The 16,346-nt window shown below is 44.6% G+C and overlaps 1 protein-coding gene across 1 annotated transcript in view; it reads left to right on the top strand.

Annotated features, from left to right (window-relative positions):
• Positions 1 to 585: 585 nt before the first annotated feature.
• nup153 (nucleoporin 153) overlaps positions 586 to 16,346 on the top strand; it is a 17,761-nt gene continuing 2,000 nt past the window's right edge. Inside the window, exons 1-21 of the mRNA XM_078290425.1 lie at positions 586 to 704; positions 5,215 to 5,419; positions 5,545 to 5,820; positions 6,313 to 6,452; positions 7,934 to 8,062; positions 8,532 to 8,648; positions 9,147 to 9,188; positions 9,402 to 9,455; positions 10,695 to 10,835; positions 10,940 to 10,992; positions 11,110 to 11,245; positions 11,369 to 11,530; positions 11,636 to 11,734; positions 11,836 to 11,920; positions 12,026 to 12,127; positions 12,235 to 12,885; positions 13,063 to 13,257; positions 13,664 to 14,605; positions 14,878 to 15,273; positions 15,964 to 16,194; positions 16,345 to 16,346. The exon at positions 16,345 to 16,346 is cut by the window's right edge and continues 182 nt beyond it. Coding sequence (XP_078146551.1) covers positions 627 to 704; positions 5,215 to 5,419; positions 5,545 to 5,820; positions 6,313 to 6,452; positions 7,934 to 8,062; positions 8,532 to 8,648; positions 9,147 to 9,188; positions 9,402 to 9,455; positions 10,695 to 10,835; positions 10,940 to 10,992; positions 11,110 to 11,245; positions 11,369 to 11,530; positions 11,636 to 11,734; positions 11,836 to 11,920; positions 12,026 to 12,127; positions 12,235 to 12,885; positions 13,063 to 13,257; positions 13,664 to 14,605; positions 14,878 to 15,273; positions 15,964 to 16,194; positions 16,345 to 16,346 — 4,236 coding nt within the window. The 5' untranslated portion in view covers positions 586 to 626. The remainder of the gene's footprint in view (positions 705 to 5,214; positions 5,420 to 5,544; positions 5,821 to 6,312; positions 6,453 to 7,933; positions 8,063 to 8,531; positions 8,649 to 9,146; positions 9,189 to 9,401; positions 9,456 to 10,694; positions 10,836 to 10,939; positions 10,993 to 11,109; positions 11,246 to 11,368; positions 11,531 to 11,635; positions 11,735 to 11,835; positions 11,921 to 12,025; positions 12,128 to 12,234; positions 12,886 to 13,062; positions 13,258 to 13,663; positions 14,606 to 14,877; positions 15,274 to 15,963; positions 16,195 to 16,344) is intronic.

The raw sequence follows: 16,346 nt of genomic DNA, 5'->3' as shown, positions 1-16,346 counted from the left end.
ACGTGTTGTGGTAACACTACGTGTTGTGGTAATGTGCCACAGGCGTTATAGTAACATACTGCAGACGTTACCACATACAAACCCCACAGTGTACCATATACTACACTACACAAGTCCCACAGGAATGCCAAACTCCCATGGCAGTGCCTGCCTCTGGAACCACATGCCCTTGCTCACCTAGGATCAAATCCTCTCATATATTTCTCCCTTCCAACCACTGCCTCAATAAAGGATAAAAATACAAAAGGTGAGTGGTCTGCCCACTCCACTTTAAAAAAAAAAAAAAAAATCCCGATAAATTGACCCAAAATACACAATAATATCTTAATTTCACCATTTCTTTTGTGTCATTCACCAAAAGTGAATACAATGAGAATGTATAAAATGATTACTCTCCTCAACTATAATATAAACACTTTTATAAACAGTTATGTAATTATTTCAAAGTCACAGCTAATAACACAATACCTCTCAGATAGGGGGTATGTGGGACAAAGTCCTGTGAAATGGGTCTAGTGCGTATGTTCAGCTACTTCATTTCCCATAGTTCCCGCTCTGAATAGCCGCTGTGCTGGATGACAGCTATCCGGCGCCGAAAGACCGATAGACACTCAAACGAACAAGCCATGGCGGCCACGGGTGGAGGGAAAATTAGAAGCAGAAGATATCATATTGCCTCTAAACCTTACGCCAAAAGTAAACAGGTAAATCAAGTGGAAGTTTTTGCGTGAAAAGCTTGCGTCGAGGACACAACAGTGACTGTAATGCCATTATCTTTTAGCTCTTGTTATTGTTTTGTTGGAGACATTTTGTGGCCTGCTGTTAGCGCTCATGGCCTCCACGCGCTGCTAGCATGTCACGGAAATGCTAGCGAACTAGCAAGCTGGCTGCTAGCGTATTAGCCGACAGACGTATCTAAAGGGAAGACAAATGAGACGGACTTGACAGGTCAAAAGCATGACACCACGAGTCGTTTAGACTAATAAAACATCAGTTGTTTAAGCGCTTGTGCGAAAAATACAAGCAGTCATTCTCAACGACAGCACCGTTAGCAAGTTGTTAGCTGCTAGCCAAGTTAGCAAATAGCAAGGAAGTCAATTCTTAACGGTAGCTGATCCGAATGCTAGCTAGTAGGCTAGCATTAGCGAGCAGCGCATTGTTGTCTCTGGTTCTTAACTTTGGCTGCATCACACCATGGTCGGTTGTAATAATGTGATGTTTGAGCTCTAGTTTCTCACTATTCACAGTTATAGGCACCTGTGTTATAAACAGACAAATATAAATTTTCTGTAGATTTTTGAGACACGTTCGTTGTATAGCGAGTGCTAGCTAGCTAACGTTTGCTAAATCTCTGCCAGCTGGATTGCGTAGGAAGCATTGGCTGATTTGGAGCCCACATGGTGGACTGAGAGGCTTTACTTACCCCCTTGTACAGAAATAGGTGTTTGCTTTAAACCATTGTAAGACAATGAACGAATGTACTGATATTTAGTAGATAATTGCTGTCCCCGTTAGGCAGTCGTTACAGATCAATTTGTATGCAGTATTAAATATTCAAGTTAGCTATAAATTATATGGTTGGTTTGTTTAAATATGGGAAACACAGCCCACTAGCACGCTCGCTAACTGATGTGTTCGGAAGGGCAACTGGGCTAGTTACCTCAAAAAATGGTGCCAACGAGTTCCTTTGAGGACAGGCTGAAGTAAGAGAAAGGCGAGATGTATAGCTAGCTGACCTTTCGGACTAGCTAGATTATTATTTAGATATAATGACATAGCTCAGCATTTGCATTATTAGTAGTTTTATTGTTAGTTGATAAATATATTAATGACATAATCGTTTAATTTCTCATTTAAAAAATCAGGCCTGTTATGAGGTATGAATGCAAAATTCCTTGAAAAACGCCATATCCCACTTAATGAACAGCCAAAATATTAGCCAAAGGCCAAAAATAATTTAGGTTATTAGAGGCAGGCCCTGTTCATGATCAAATATTAGTAGTTACACATTGTATTGAAAATGACAAGTGTTGAAAATTAATAGAGGATAATGGGGCAGGAGTTAAAACAATGGTGCATCAATGCCAAAGTAAACAAATATAGTAACTGACAAACATGTGAACTTGAACTTGTATTGTTTTGTTTGTGTAAATGCAAATATCAGCTGCACATTCCTTTTGTTTTGGTGACCCCTCAAAAACTGTACTGCCCCTCTATGGGCAGCTAAGATATACTGCTGACCCAAATGAATATTGGCTAATATATGGTTCAACGTCAAAACGTCACCATAGCTACACAGTAGATGTCTGCGGTGTCTGTGTAGCCCACAGAGGCTCCCGGCATAGCTTATGTGCACCTCTCCAAAAATGTAGGGCAACACACGACCGCAAGAACTGTGATTGGTCCGCTTTGTATTTCCTCACACATTTTTCCGCTTGATTTCTGCTGATGGGGAAGACAACATGGAGCAGGTCAAAGAGAGATCTTCTCTGATGTAATTTTCTCCTTTTCAATAATGATAGACAAATTAGCTCTTCCTCATTTAACAAAGCCATTGCCAGTTCCAAATCGCTATGCACCGCCATTGTTACTGTTCTATTCCTGAGAAGGTAAACACAATTACTTCAGTTTTTTTCCAGACAGAATGGAACAAAGCACGACATTGCCTTCTAGTGTTTTTCGGTGGTCTACGCACCGAACTACCAACGCAGATCTATAAATGCGCGCACTGCCAAAGACACTGCAAGCAAGCTACAGCGACACTTGAACGTGAAACTCTAGCCTAGCCTTTAGGTTACTAGGCCCGGTGGGAGGGAGATAAACAAGGGAAATTACAACAGCTGATAAACCAGTAGGTGGGGGAATTCGAATATCTTCAATCTTATTCATCAAATCACATCCATAATGGTATCGAACTGTAGAGGAAACATCAAAAAACTTAGGCTCACGTGGGTAAACTGATTGTACCTAGCTGGTGAAAGTCTGAAGGATTAATCACCTCTGACCTTTGGCCCATATTTATGAAGACTGGAGACTCCACTGCATAATAGCGTTTGGCTGGTTGATTTTGTATGCATATGCTCTTTTAGCAAGTGAACTGTAGTGCGACAAGGTGAGCTGGGGCCCGTGGGTCCCAGGCTGTGTCGCAGTAGTCTAAATATCTTCTTTTCCGTAGTTCCTCTCTTCATCTTAAATACAGTATCGCAGATGAATGCGAACATTTCTATTTCAGTTTAGGGGAATGAGGACAGGAAGTCTCATTATGGAATTGAGATGCGACCACTGTGTGAGTTGTTGGAGTGCTTGCCTGTTTTATAGGAAATGATTAACACCGCTCTCATTGGAGGGTATGGCTGGCCAGTGTTGACAGAGGATTTGAGGTCAGATTATTTAGCTGCTCCGATCTCCAGCCAATGAGTCTTGTTTAGTTGTCTGTCCTTAATTGCTTTTTATTGTTTGGCCCATTTTCTAAGCACAAATCAGCTGAGAAAAACATTTTTACTTTGAACTTCACCATAATTTTTCTGTATTGTATAATCTTCCTGTATAATTTCTGTATAACTTATAAGACATTTAGAAGTTGTTTCGGTTTTAGTGCCAAAAACTCTATTTTCTGTTGTTTGTAAAATACATCGGAATGGCTAGAATTTGGGATGCTGTCGGATTTCAAGAGCTGTCACATTCATGTCACTTGAGTTTACAGTAATGACAGCTTTTTGCCTTTCAAATGACTGGAATGCTTGAATAGCTGGATACACTGGTCAGTGTACTGGCACTGGCGTATTAAATCAAAATCGCCCTGTTTTTGAACCCAACATGATTGCTTCCTGGGAGAACAATGACACATGCACGACAGTCTGCCTCGGGCCCTTTGGTCCCATGACCCTGTCCACAGGAGAAAAGCGGCCCCCTTAAATCCTCATAATCACAATAGCTTATGTAGCACTAAGTAAACCTGCACTGTGGTGGTTACGCACTGGTCCTTGACTGGTTGAAATGATGTGAATTAGCAAGTTCAGACAGGTTGAAGTGCAGGCTGGCCCCCTGGTGTATTTCACAGATAAGCACAAAGCAAGAGGCACACATGGCTCTTATCAGGCCGTGAAAGCTACCATCAGCTAGACAGTGTACGTATGAAGTGGTGCACTAGCTAGCCAGCCCTTTCTTCACCTGTTCCCCTCTCCATTATCTGTAGTATCACAGGAACATAGCACAGCAATGTCTTGCCTTGATGTGGTCTGAAGATGTTCAAGTATAGTTATGTTACCAGTCTGGAACCAAAGGGAATGTGATTGATTTAAGACCTGAAGCATCCCCCTTGTGTCTAGCCTATTCTAACTCCTAGACCTACATCCAAATTCAGAGACAATGGGTAAATTCCAGTCAGCCAATTAAGACCTGGAAAGCTCCCTAAACGCGGAAGACGGTTTTCTTCATTGTTTTTCTTCATTGTTACCACAGTTTATAGGCATTAAGAGAGAGATGCGTTCTAAAGATGTAAATGATTGAAACCGCTGTTACTCATATTTCCAGTTCCACAAAAAGAAATGTATACAGAGTGTCGGACACAAGGCTCATCTCCATTGATTGGAATTCAGCCAATATTAGACCTCAGTGCAGTGCAGGCCAGTGCCACTTGCTCACTGCTTCATAGAAGCATGCACTGCCTGCCTGACCCAGTTTCTGCCCTGGTGTGCTTGAGTGGGGCTGTGTACTGGGAAGCAGGAATGGCTTCTCATTGTAAATAGGGCTATGCAGCTGATCAAAAAAAAAAAATCAAATGCGATATTGATTTCTGTATTTTCCAAATCACAAGACTGCAACATTTTATGTAAAGGGGAAAGGCCTTCTAAACAATATAGGCTACTATGCAGTAGCCTATATTGCAGTATTTATTTACAAACCAAGCATGTCTTAATTTTTCTTCAGCATCGTATTTGTTCCCCTAGATTTTTTTTGGTACTTTGTCAAGTGCTGAAAAAGAAATGAGCCAGATTCAGCAAAACTATTAGTGCTTTGTTGTAGTGAATCATGTGTAGAGAATCACATTGAATGCTGATTATCAGGTGAAATTTATGATGGAGAACCTGAAAATAATACCCGACTATTAATTAAATTAATTCTCTCCTCTGTCTGTCTCTGTGTTTCTCTCGGCTCTCTCTCATTTCATCCCTCTCTTCCTTGCCTCCTCTCTCTTTTCTCACATTTTATCAGCAGCAGCCAGGCCTGATCAGTCGGGTGACAGACACAGTAAAGAGCATCGTTCCTTCCTGGCTGCAGAAATACTTCAAGAATGCTGAAGGGGGAGGGGATGTGCAGGGGACAGAGCAGAACAGCCAGCCCCCTCCTAACGGCAGCGAGGAGGGACCTCCTCCCCTTGACGGACGGGACTCCCCGGAGCCCAGCACCAGTAACACAGGTGAGGGATCCAGTCAGTCCCTTGAGCTATCACAGATATAAGCCAGGGAAATTAATATCCCTTGTGTATTTGGTTGTGCTATCCACCTGCCCACCATGCCCACCTCTGGTTTCTCTCCCTCGCAGAGCCCTCGACTAGCAGGGCGTCCCTCAACTTCCAGGAGCATGTGCTGTCTCGACCTCCCCTGAACCGCTCCCACCTCCACTTCCCCCCGCTGGATGCCTCCTCCCCGGTCCTGGGGGCCTCCAGCAGCCTCTTCTCGCAGCCCTCCACCTCCTCGGCCCCTGGGCCCTTTTCCACGGGCTTCTCCTTGGTCAAGGAGATCAAGGACAACCTCTCGCAGCACGAGGACGACAACATCTCCACCACTAGCGGCTTCTCCTCCCGCGCTTCTGACAAAGGTACAGAGAGAAAGTGTATTTGTACAAAAGGTTTTTTCTCTGCATATGGAGGCTTGTGTGTCTTTAAAGGCTAGTGTGGTGTATCTGAATAGACTTTTAACATATCATGCCACCACTTTTTGAATGATCCACATCTCAAACAGTCTCAACGTGACCAATGGCGAGTTTATAAATTATGAGGAATTGTTATCAACTGGGTGTTAGGCTAATTATACGGTAGTGTAGGTGACTATATTTCTGTTAAGTGAGAGCAGGTGTGGAGGGGGTTGGTTCTGGGACGCCAGAACTTGGTGTTGAATGTGTTGTTGAAAGTGTTGTGAGCCTAATTCATATTCATCTGTGATGGGAGGTGCCCACTTTATAAGTCCAATGATGTACCTGCTCCCACCCTTTTTCCTCTAACGTTCAAGCTAGATTTCTGCTCTCTGAAAATGCTCAGACCGTATCCTCTGTGGGTGTGTTGGTTTCACAAAACTACATGTTTCTCTGCAGATGTCCCCACCTCCAAAACAGCATTGATCCCCCAGCTGTGGTCCCCAGAGACAGACAGAACCAGTTCTGGGCCCCAGCCTGCCCAGTCCAGTCTGAAAAAGCCTGCTTTCAACCTGTCTGTCTTTGGAACCTCCTCCAATGTGAGTGTTTAATTTTGTGCCAGTCAAATAGTGAGTCTCGTCAGTGAGTAAAGGACTGCTTGTTTACAGAGAACACATTTGAGCCACAAACAAAGCTTTGCATTTATATAGATATTCATGTTTTGTAATGAATGACTACAGCGGCTTAGATTTTCCCTGTTCTATTTTGGATGTTATGCGGTACTCCAACCAGCAGGGCGGCAGTCATGAGTGCTGAAGAAGTCAAGTGAAAGCAACAAGCATTGCTCACAAGATGCTCTAAAGTAATGTTACTGCTTCAAAATGAGGTGCAAGCGAGACAAAAATGTTAGCTAACTTTTGGCCAAAGTTAAATAGCAGACTCATAGTTATCAGCTAAGCGGTAGGCAAGTCAGGTGTTTGCTAAATACCTGCACAGAGAGAGAGAGAGACTGGTGAGTGGGTAGGCTCAGGTCTGAATTATTAGCCTGTAATTTCTATGCAGTGTTCCGACACTAAATGTGAACAACCAAATATTTATCCAACACTAAATGTGAACAACCAAATATTTATCCAAACATGGTATTTTCCAATATCCTAATTTTGTGAAATGCTTAAAGGTATGCAGACTTACTTCAATTTTATATTGGAAAGTAGAATGGATATATCTTTCACTAGTATGTTTTGGCTCCTGCCTGCTGCAATTCTGCTTCACTGTTGAAGTTTCATATTGTTTAATTGTAAAACAATCACAATAGAGGAAAAGTCCATTAAACCACTTAAAATTCACTTTCTAGCATAATCATACAGTTAATCAAAAACTGTTGAATTAATCGCATACAGTCAAACTTAAGATATTGTTTTATGTGTTTAATTTAATTTTTATGTTTGTTATATTTTGTCAACCACTTGTTAACTATAATAGCCTGAATATGATCAAGAGAGTCGGGTCAATTGATTGTGTGCGCTGGCCCACACAAGTACCACTGAAGCCCTTTTCTGAGCCAGGAAAAACCCTGCTTGAGGGAGCAAATGTGTGTCACAGGGTTTGATCTAGGCTGCCAGTGACCCACTTAAATGTAAAATGTCCCTCTGGAATTCGGTCAGTGCGCCCAATTGACCCTCTGCAAAGTCACGGGCAACAGAAACTTCAATAACAGCTTGCACTGAGCATTGCTTTTTAGGTGTAGACAAAATGTTGGGACATCGAGCACCAACTTAAAATACTTTTATGAGTTAAATGCAGCACTAGAGAAATCTCTTTTATTCTCACTCTGCTCACAGCCAGTCACTACCAGAGCTGGTTGCATTCAGCTTTATGTATTTGCTAGTTTGCTCATGAGATTGAATGTTTTTTTTCTTTGTCTCATTTCTTATATTACAAAAAGCCGTTGTGCAAAAACATGCAAAACCCTAATTAGTTTGTGTTTGAGAAAACCATTGATTATCATTACTCTGAAGTCATTTTGATGTGGCGTACAAAGGCTGTGTTTAAGTTTCCAGTTTACCGCTCTCTCCTCCAGTCGACATTGAACAGCACAGTGCTGAACTCCAGCCAGCTGGGGGATTCACCCTTCTACCCTGGGAAGACCACGTATGGCGGGGCAGCTGCGGTCAGGAGCTCTCGCACTCGCCCCGGCACACCTTACCAGGTCAGGCCCCAACTGCCTCCATGCACCGCTTGCTTAACACACTAACATAGTAGAAAAGCCAAAAGGCAACTCTTCTGTAAGTCCTTGATGAGAGCCATGCAGGGTCTGGAAATGAACACCTGCTAAGCATCAGTTTTTGTTGCGCTTCATGATGAATTATAAACTTGATCCATTATTAAGTGTGTGTCAAACTTTTAAGTTAACACACAGCACCTGATTCCATACACAAAATAGCATTGAAGAAGGGTAGAGTGACATATTTCTATGAAAAACGTATATTCATTATTTTGGCCAGTAAACATTATTCATGGCAGGTAATTTGGGGATTTTCTTTTCTACCAGCCCTTGGCGGGTGAGCCAAGAAGTTAATGTCAGACAGTGGTGCTGTAGGATAAAAGTCAATGTGAAGTATGAATATTGATTTGGTTATTTGAGAGACCGATTAAATGACTGTCTGATCGATCTGTAGGCCCCAGTGAGGAGGCAGATCAAGGCCAAGCCTGCTGGTGCCCAGCCCTGTGGGGTGACCAGCGCCACAGCCAGGCGCATCCTGCAGTCCCTGGAGCGCATGTCAAGCCCTCTGGCTGTGAGTGTATACACGCACGCACACACACACACACACACACACACACAAACATACAGGAGGCAAACACAGCCATCTCTTCTACTCCAACTTGGATTCATTATGCAATAAGTGTGATGGGAAAGTTACCGTTTTTATGTTGCCAATTGAAAAGGTAAATGTAAATTTTGTGTCACGTTGTCATGGCCACAATATTCAATTTTGGTAAACTAGTGCAGTGCCCGTTCGCGCCGCTGCTGCACAGAGCGCTGTTCACTTGTTAATTCAAAGTTTATTAATATTGAACGTGTCGCGTGTCCAAATTGCACCAAATCCGACACTGCACGTCCTTGGGTCCCCAGCAATACACCCGCCAAGTGTGAAGTCGATCGGACGAACGGTTCTCGAGATATACGAAGGACACACACACAGACACAGACACAGACAGATTCCTTGCTTTATAGTATGATGATTTTTCTCTAAAATAGCTGTGTTTTGATCAGGTCTTTGTTTTCTCAACAGGATGCCAAGAGGATCCCAGCTGCAGCCTCCCCCCTGTCAGCAGTAAGTGTTTTGGATGTCGTTGTCACAAAATAATCATTAGAACCTGATTTGTTTGCAATCACACACTTTTTGTACAATACACAACATGGATGTGATCATGCACACACAAAAGTGGGGGGGGGGTGTTAGTAGTGACTGACAAGTGTGTCCAAAAAAAACTAACCCTAACCCAATTAAAACGTCTTATTCATTTTCTCATTTTTCTCCTTGCAGTCAATGGATGGCACAAATCTAGATCTTTCACATTTCCAGAGCAAAAAGAAACGGGTAAATATTGATTTTTAAATCCTTGTGATAATATTCCTTCATGCCCAGTTCATTAGAAAGTTGTATTTGTCTCTAGCTGTCCACACTAAGCCACATGTTAGTTTGTTTTTATGGTATGTTTGGGTCATATGTCACCGCATGACGTGTGTGTGCACATCAACAAATTCGTTCACCGCTGTGCTGCGCGGATGTTTCAGCAGGCTTTAGTGATGTGAACAGGGATGTCGTTGTACAAGCCCAGCAGCACTTGCTTTGGTTTGTCTTCCTGTCGCTTCCTGTCCTACCGCCTGTTGGCCTCTTTCATACTAGTCAACAGGATTCTCCTCGGCTGGGACACAGCTGTTCACCACTGTGCGCATGCACACACGCTTATTTGGAGAAGTGTGCCAGACTGCATGATTGTATTAGCAAGTGAAAGTGTGTGTGTTTGTGTGTGTGTGTGTGTGTGTGTGTGAGTGAGAGAGAGAGAGGTGTGTTGTCTAGTGTAGTCCATTGTTAAACTGTGCCAGGACTGGACTAGTCCTCAGTAATAACTGTCAGGCATTCCCAGCTGTGACAGCTGCTTTGTAAATCCCAACAATGGTCTATTGACCCACACAGGCCCTACAGGCAAGACTGGCCTAAACCTAACTTGGTCTTCATGTCTGATATTAGTGTTGTTGGTTTTGGGTGTTGTGCACTTTGGGATCCAAAATTGATAAACCAATAAGGGTTACCACCACTCTGTTCGGTCAGTTTTTGAGACCATAACATTTGAATGCCACGGTTTTATCCAGTGTGTGGTCTCTGCCTGTTCTCAAGCCTTGTCCCTGCCGACCACTGTACATGCCCTCTTACCATGAGCAAATCAAATCGAAGCAAAGCAACAGCTCTGTATTGAACAGGCTCTTGACTGGCTGCCTGTTACGCTGGCTCTACACCAAGCAGTAGTATCTAAACCTCTGCAAACTTTTCCTCCTGTTTCTTTGCTCCCTGGATGGTTTGAAGCCTAATGTTATCCGAGGATGTTTCAAAATGTGAAACATAATAACTTCAACAGTGTATGTCTGTACATGCGTCAATATGTTGAGCATGTCTCTCATGGGAAAAGGCCCTTGGGTCTTTCTCTTGGTCATGTTTTTCATCTGTTTTATCTGAATCTACTTGGAGCTTCCTATGTTTTGTCTATAGCTAGACGTTTTTTTTGTCAGTTAAGTTTAAGCTGATGATTCACATATTGCCTCCCTCTCTTATCTTCAGCTGGATTCCCCCCTCCCGCCAGTGCAGAGGCTGGTGATTCCTGCAGCAGCTTCAGTGTCAGGAAATCGCTCTGTGTCCTTCAGGCCGTCTCTGACCCCCGGTGGAGTGGGCCGAACCTTGGACAGGACCCCAAGAGACACGGTCAGAGCCACTGACTTCACACAGCCACATGGTTCTTCTGTATTAAATGCAATAAAAGGGTTCCTAGCATAATATTTGATGCTCAATTTCTTTTTCTCCCTTAGCCCACAAGACAATCACCACAAATACCTGAGGTAGCCCCAGGTCCATCTCAAAGGTACTGATGCATCATTATTTAGGAGTATTTCACTTTCACTGCTAGGCTGGTCTCCATATGTTGTGAGTCTAAATTTACTTGACTCAGTTTGACTCTGTTTCTCTCCCCCTCTCCCAGCACAACTAGTTCTTGTGGCCCAGCTTACCCTCTGTCCAGCACGCCTGCAGCCAGCAGCTCAAGCTCCGGAGGGGGCAAGATGAAGAGGGAGAGGACCAGTACACGGCCGTCCTCCAAACGCCCTGAAGACGATGAGGTGAATACTGTGACGATATCCAGAAATGCCATAAATATTTAATGTTTGCATTTTTCTTTTGGCAGTGTGTTGTGCCTTGAAATTGAGCTCACTGTGGTATACATGCTTGTTCTCTGACATCAGGTGGCTGAGGTGCCAGACCTGCCAGCCATCTCGCTTCCCATCAGCACCTTCAGCCTGCCCACCTTCAGCTTCTCCTCCCCACCTTCCACTGCCTTCATCGCCGTCAACCCCGCCCCCAGCATGACGCCTGTGACCCCTGCCAAGGAAACTGTCACAGATAAGGTCTGACTTTAAACTTTACTGGGTCGCACCCACATCTAAAGCTTAACAGCAGTGTGTGTGAATGGTCTAAATGAGCGCACTCACCTAATGGTATGTTTCTTTCAGGAGCCTCCCACGGCCTCTACACCCCCCTGTGAACCTTTTACCTTTTCCTCCCCCATTGTCAAAGCAACTGCTGCTAGCCCACCTACCTTTTCCCCTTCTGTAAGTATATACAGTTTGTTAAAGAGTAGTAATTTTCAAGATTTTAATTATTTACATCAGTAAAGTTGATACTAATAGTCATTTTCTTTTCCTCCTCCTAGGCTGGATTTACTTTTAGTGCACCTGTAGCAAAAATGGGTCCCTCTATGTCAAATGGGAAGCTAGCTACTCCCATAGTGGCAGCAGGTAAGAAAGAGTTGTGTCGCGAGTTGGCCTGGTGTTGTTTTCATGCCTTTATTCAGAAAATTGGAACTCTAATAATGATTTTGATCCTCCTGTTGTTTTCTACAGTGAAGTCAACTACAAGCAATAGCACAGAAGATTTTGAAGGACCCTTTAAACCAGCCAAGACCCTGAAGCAGGGCAGTGTGCTGGACCTCCTCAAAGCACCTGGTTAGAATCAATTAAACATTATCTGCAGTATTTTTTGTTTGCATCTTTGCAAGACGGAATCTGGATGTTCTAATGTTTTTTACCCTTCACCTTTTCCCTCTCTCTAGGCTTTGCCTCTCCTGTTGCTCGGAGTTCCCCAGGTCCCGAAACGGCTCCCCAGCAGACCTCCACAGAATCCACGGCCCTTTCCTCCACCTCTAGCACCTCCTCCTCCCTCTCCTCTTCTTCCACAGGGTTTGGCGACTTGTTCAAACCTCCGGCAGGCTCGTGGAATTGTGACGTCTGCTTAGTTCAGAATAAACCATCGGACTCCAAGTGCGTTGCCTGCATGACCCCACAACCCAATTCCTCCTCATCCAAATCTTCGGACAGTAAGCTAACATCTGCCACCTCGGCTGGGCTAGAGAACAGCAGCACTATCACAACTACAACCACCACAGGTTTTGGTGCAATGTTTGCCAAACCCGCGGGAACCTGGGAGTGCGATACGTGTCTTGTGCAGAACAAACCTGACGCGGTTAAGTGCGTGGCCTGTGATACAGCCAAGCCAGGCATGGGGGTTAAACCCTCACTGACTCTTCCCTCTGCCTTCTCAGCCGTTAAGACTGTATCTACCCCGACAGCCCCCGTTTCTACAGGGTTCGTTGGATTTGGAGACAAGTTCAAGAAGCCAGAGGGTGCATGGGAATGTGATACATGTATGGTGGAGAACAAGGCGCAGGACACAAAGTGTGTGGCCTGCATGAGCGCTAAACCAGGTAATGGGGAGAGAGCAAATGTTGGTGTTCATTGCTCACCAAAACACAAAATCTTGGTCTCTGTATTTACAATTCCTCCTTTTTCATGAAAGTAGAATCGCATTAACTGTCACTAAATAATTGGGATGTTGAGAGATGGTTTGTTGATTTGTGTGTCTTCCTTTCCTCACTTAACAGGAGCGTCAGCGGGAGCGTCCTCAACATTAGCCTCAGCGTCGGCCAGCAGCGCCCCACTGTTGGGATTCGGGGACAAGTTTAAGAAGCCAGAGGGTGCATGGGATTGTGATGTCTGCTGTGTACAGAACAAGGCCGCCGACGTACAGTGTGTTGCCTGCCAGACACCCAAACCCGGAGCTAAAGTGGAGTCCAAAGGTAAATATGCTTCCCTGCTGTGGAAGCAGAGGTTTTGTCATGTTGATGGTTAATGACAGCACTGACCGATCTAAAATTGATTGCTGGTGCCCAAATCCTATTCAGTGTGTGGGGGGCAAAATATGTCCTGATGCATATTTTATCAAGTTGTTAACTCATTTTCTTCACATTTGGTGTACGAAAATAATGTTTAGCTATTTAAAGATGCCGCCTAGTTGAAAATCATATTGCCCAACCATTATTTTCATGCATCATGTTGAACCGTCAAAAAATCAGTACCAAATCCAGTGATGTAATTAAGGTCTGGAGAAGGTAGAAAATTTTGAACTGAATAAAATTTGTAATAAGCTTGATCCGTATATTTCACCTTTTGGAATTATTGTAATACTTTGTTTTTCTTGTTCAGCTTTTGGTTCATCCACTTTTGGCACCTCCGGCTCCTCTGCATTCGGCACTTCTACCTCTGGTTCAGGAGGTTTCAAGTTTGGCTCATCATCAGACTGTACCTCTGGATCTGGGGGGTTCAAGTTTGGGAGTTCCCTTTCAGAGACCTCCTCATCATCCTCTGGTGGATTCAAATTTGGAGGGTCATTTGGAAGCGCCTCATCAGAAACCACTTCTAAAGACACTACTGAACCGTCAGGGTTCAAATTCGGCGGCTCTACCGAGGGCTTTAAATTTGGGTCTGCCTCCACCCAGGCAACAGCCAGTGACGACAAAAAGTCAGACCAACCTGCTGCAGGTTCTGGGTTTCAATTCGGAGCCAGTGGTGGGATAGCGTTTGGAACCGGAACGTCTAGCACAGAGAGTAAGTCCTCCAAGGACGGCTTCTCCTTTGGACTGTCAAAACCCGATGAGACAATAACAGCAGCACCCACTATCACCTCATCCTCTGTGACTTTTACTCTCCCTACTTCCTTGCAAGAAAAGAGTGACAGTGCAGCGTCATCAACTGACACCACATCAGCAAACACCACCACCACTGGATCTGTATTTGGGAGGCTGGGTGAGCCCAGTCTGACTACCAACACACCACTAGGGGGCTCTACTTTTGGATCCTTATCGGCAGAAAAGGAGCCTGCTGCTCCCGCGTTTACCTTTGGGAAGCCAGAGGAAAAGAAGGAAGCTGCTGCCTCTGCTCCCTCTGGCTTCCTGTTTGGTGCTGCTAGTAAAGAGCCCGAGGTCACACAGGCACCTGCCACTTTAGGGGGTTTCTCCTTCAGCAAACCCGACGCTCCCAAAGAGCAGCCGGCACCCACATTCACCTTCGGCAAGCCAGCAGACAAGAGCGAAAACCCCGCTCCAGAGGGTCCTAAACCCTCCTTCGGCTTTGGACAAAGTGCTGCAGGTGAGAGAAACTTAACATACTGATTATTCTAGTCATAGATGTAGCATTTCATTTGTGAATATTATGGTTTTGTTGACTTATGATCTGTTATGCTTTGTTGATTAATTCTGCCATTATTTCCCCTAGGGGATCAATAAAGTGCATCTTATTTAATATTGTTGCTTTTGTTTGTTGATTTATTAATTCACAAAATATTTCAGGTTTCAGCAAAACAACTTTTCTACTGCAGTATAGTTCACACCATAATTGACACTGTCTTTTCCCTCCCACAGATCCTGCTGCTGCTCCAAAACCAGCATTTTCCTTCATGACCAGCAATGCCACCACCACCTCCTCATCCTCCACCGCCACCCCAGCCCCCAGTCTGTTTGGCAGCACCAGCAGCTCCACCCAGGCTCCTGCTCCTGCTCCTGCTGCAGCCCCCAGCACCTTCATCTTTGGTCAGGCCGCCTCTTCCTCAGGTGACGCTCCCCCAACCAAGACCTTCTTTGGCCAGAGCCAGGACAGCCAGCCGCCTGCCCCATCAGCCACCTCCCTGAACTCCGCCCCGGCCCCGGCCCCACCCGCGGCTCAGCCCTTCCTCTTCGGGGCTGCTGCCAACGCTGCTCCTGCTGCTGCTCCCTCCTTTGCTTTTGGAGCAGCAGCGCCCTCTGCTGCCTCATCTTCAGGTCTGTATCTCCTTTGGTAGCCTATAATGCTTGTTTTTGTCCTGAATATTTTACATGAAATTTGTTCCTTTTATAGAACATGTTTAATTGGTTGTATGGTTGTCATAGGTGCGTGAGCATGTTGTCTGTTACATAATAGCTTATAGTGGGCTTGAGCGATAACTGTGAAACTTGGTTGACATGTCGGGACCTATTTAGACATGCACAAAATTTCATGCAAACTCAAAGGGAGGCATAATGTCGTCATACTTCTCCTACACTGTCCACTTTTCAACAATCAGAATAATAGCAGAGGACTTTGAAAGAATAGAGTTGTGTGTTAAAGAAGGATGAAGAGGCTGAAGTGGCTGCTGCAGGTCTAGCGGAGGTTAGACGCAGGATGGGGAACTTAATTGATGGCCACCACTCTTAAGTTACAACTGTCTCAATCTCATTGAATGGATGTCCCTATCACAATTAAGCAAATGACAGCAAGTGTAATCTTTGAACATTTCCATATAGCTCTTGACAGTTTTGAATCATGAGCATTGCCCCAATGGTTTAAACCCTGGTATTGACACTTGTGGCTATATTGTAAAAGGGCTTGCCTTTTTGTTAATGATATTTGAAATTCTTAAATGTTGAATTGTATTACCTGTACATGTATTGTTATTGCCCAACCTTTACTAATTTTTCTTTGTTTTTCTCCAGCCCCGTCTGCTGCGCCCCCCCCGTTTGTCTTCAGCTCAGCCCCCTCTGGTGGTTTCGGGGCCAACCAGACCCCCTCCTTTGGCTCAGCTTTTGGATCCCCAGCCCCTTCCCCTTTCACGGCCACAGCCTCCCAGCCCCCGGCCTTTGGGGCCAAGCCCAACGCGGCCCCGAGCTTTGGACAGCAGGCCAACTCCACACCTGTGTTTGGAGCAGCCACTAACTCCGCACCAGGTGGGTGACTGCAGTGGCATCATCAGTTTTGCTTGCAGGTTATCTGCAGTACCATGTGCTCATGATCCACACAATGTGAAGAAATCTTTAGCATGAATTGATGAAATGAAAGTCATTTTTGATCAACTAAATGTGTGACTTTGTTATCAGGT

Source organism: Centroberyx gerrardi, chromosome 19 (assembly GCF_048128805.1).
Source record: "Centroberyx gerrardi isolate f3 chromosome 19, fCenGer3.hap1.cur.20231027, whole genome shotgun sequence".
Classification (NCBI taxonomy): Eukaryota; Metazoa; Chordata; class Actinopteri; order Beryciformes; family Berycidae; genus Centroberyx; species Centroberyx gerrardi.
This window is presented reverse-complemented; position numbering and strand designations above follow the sequence as displayed.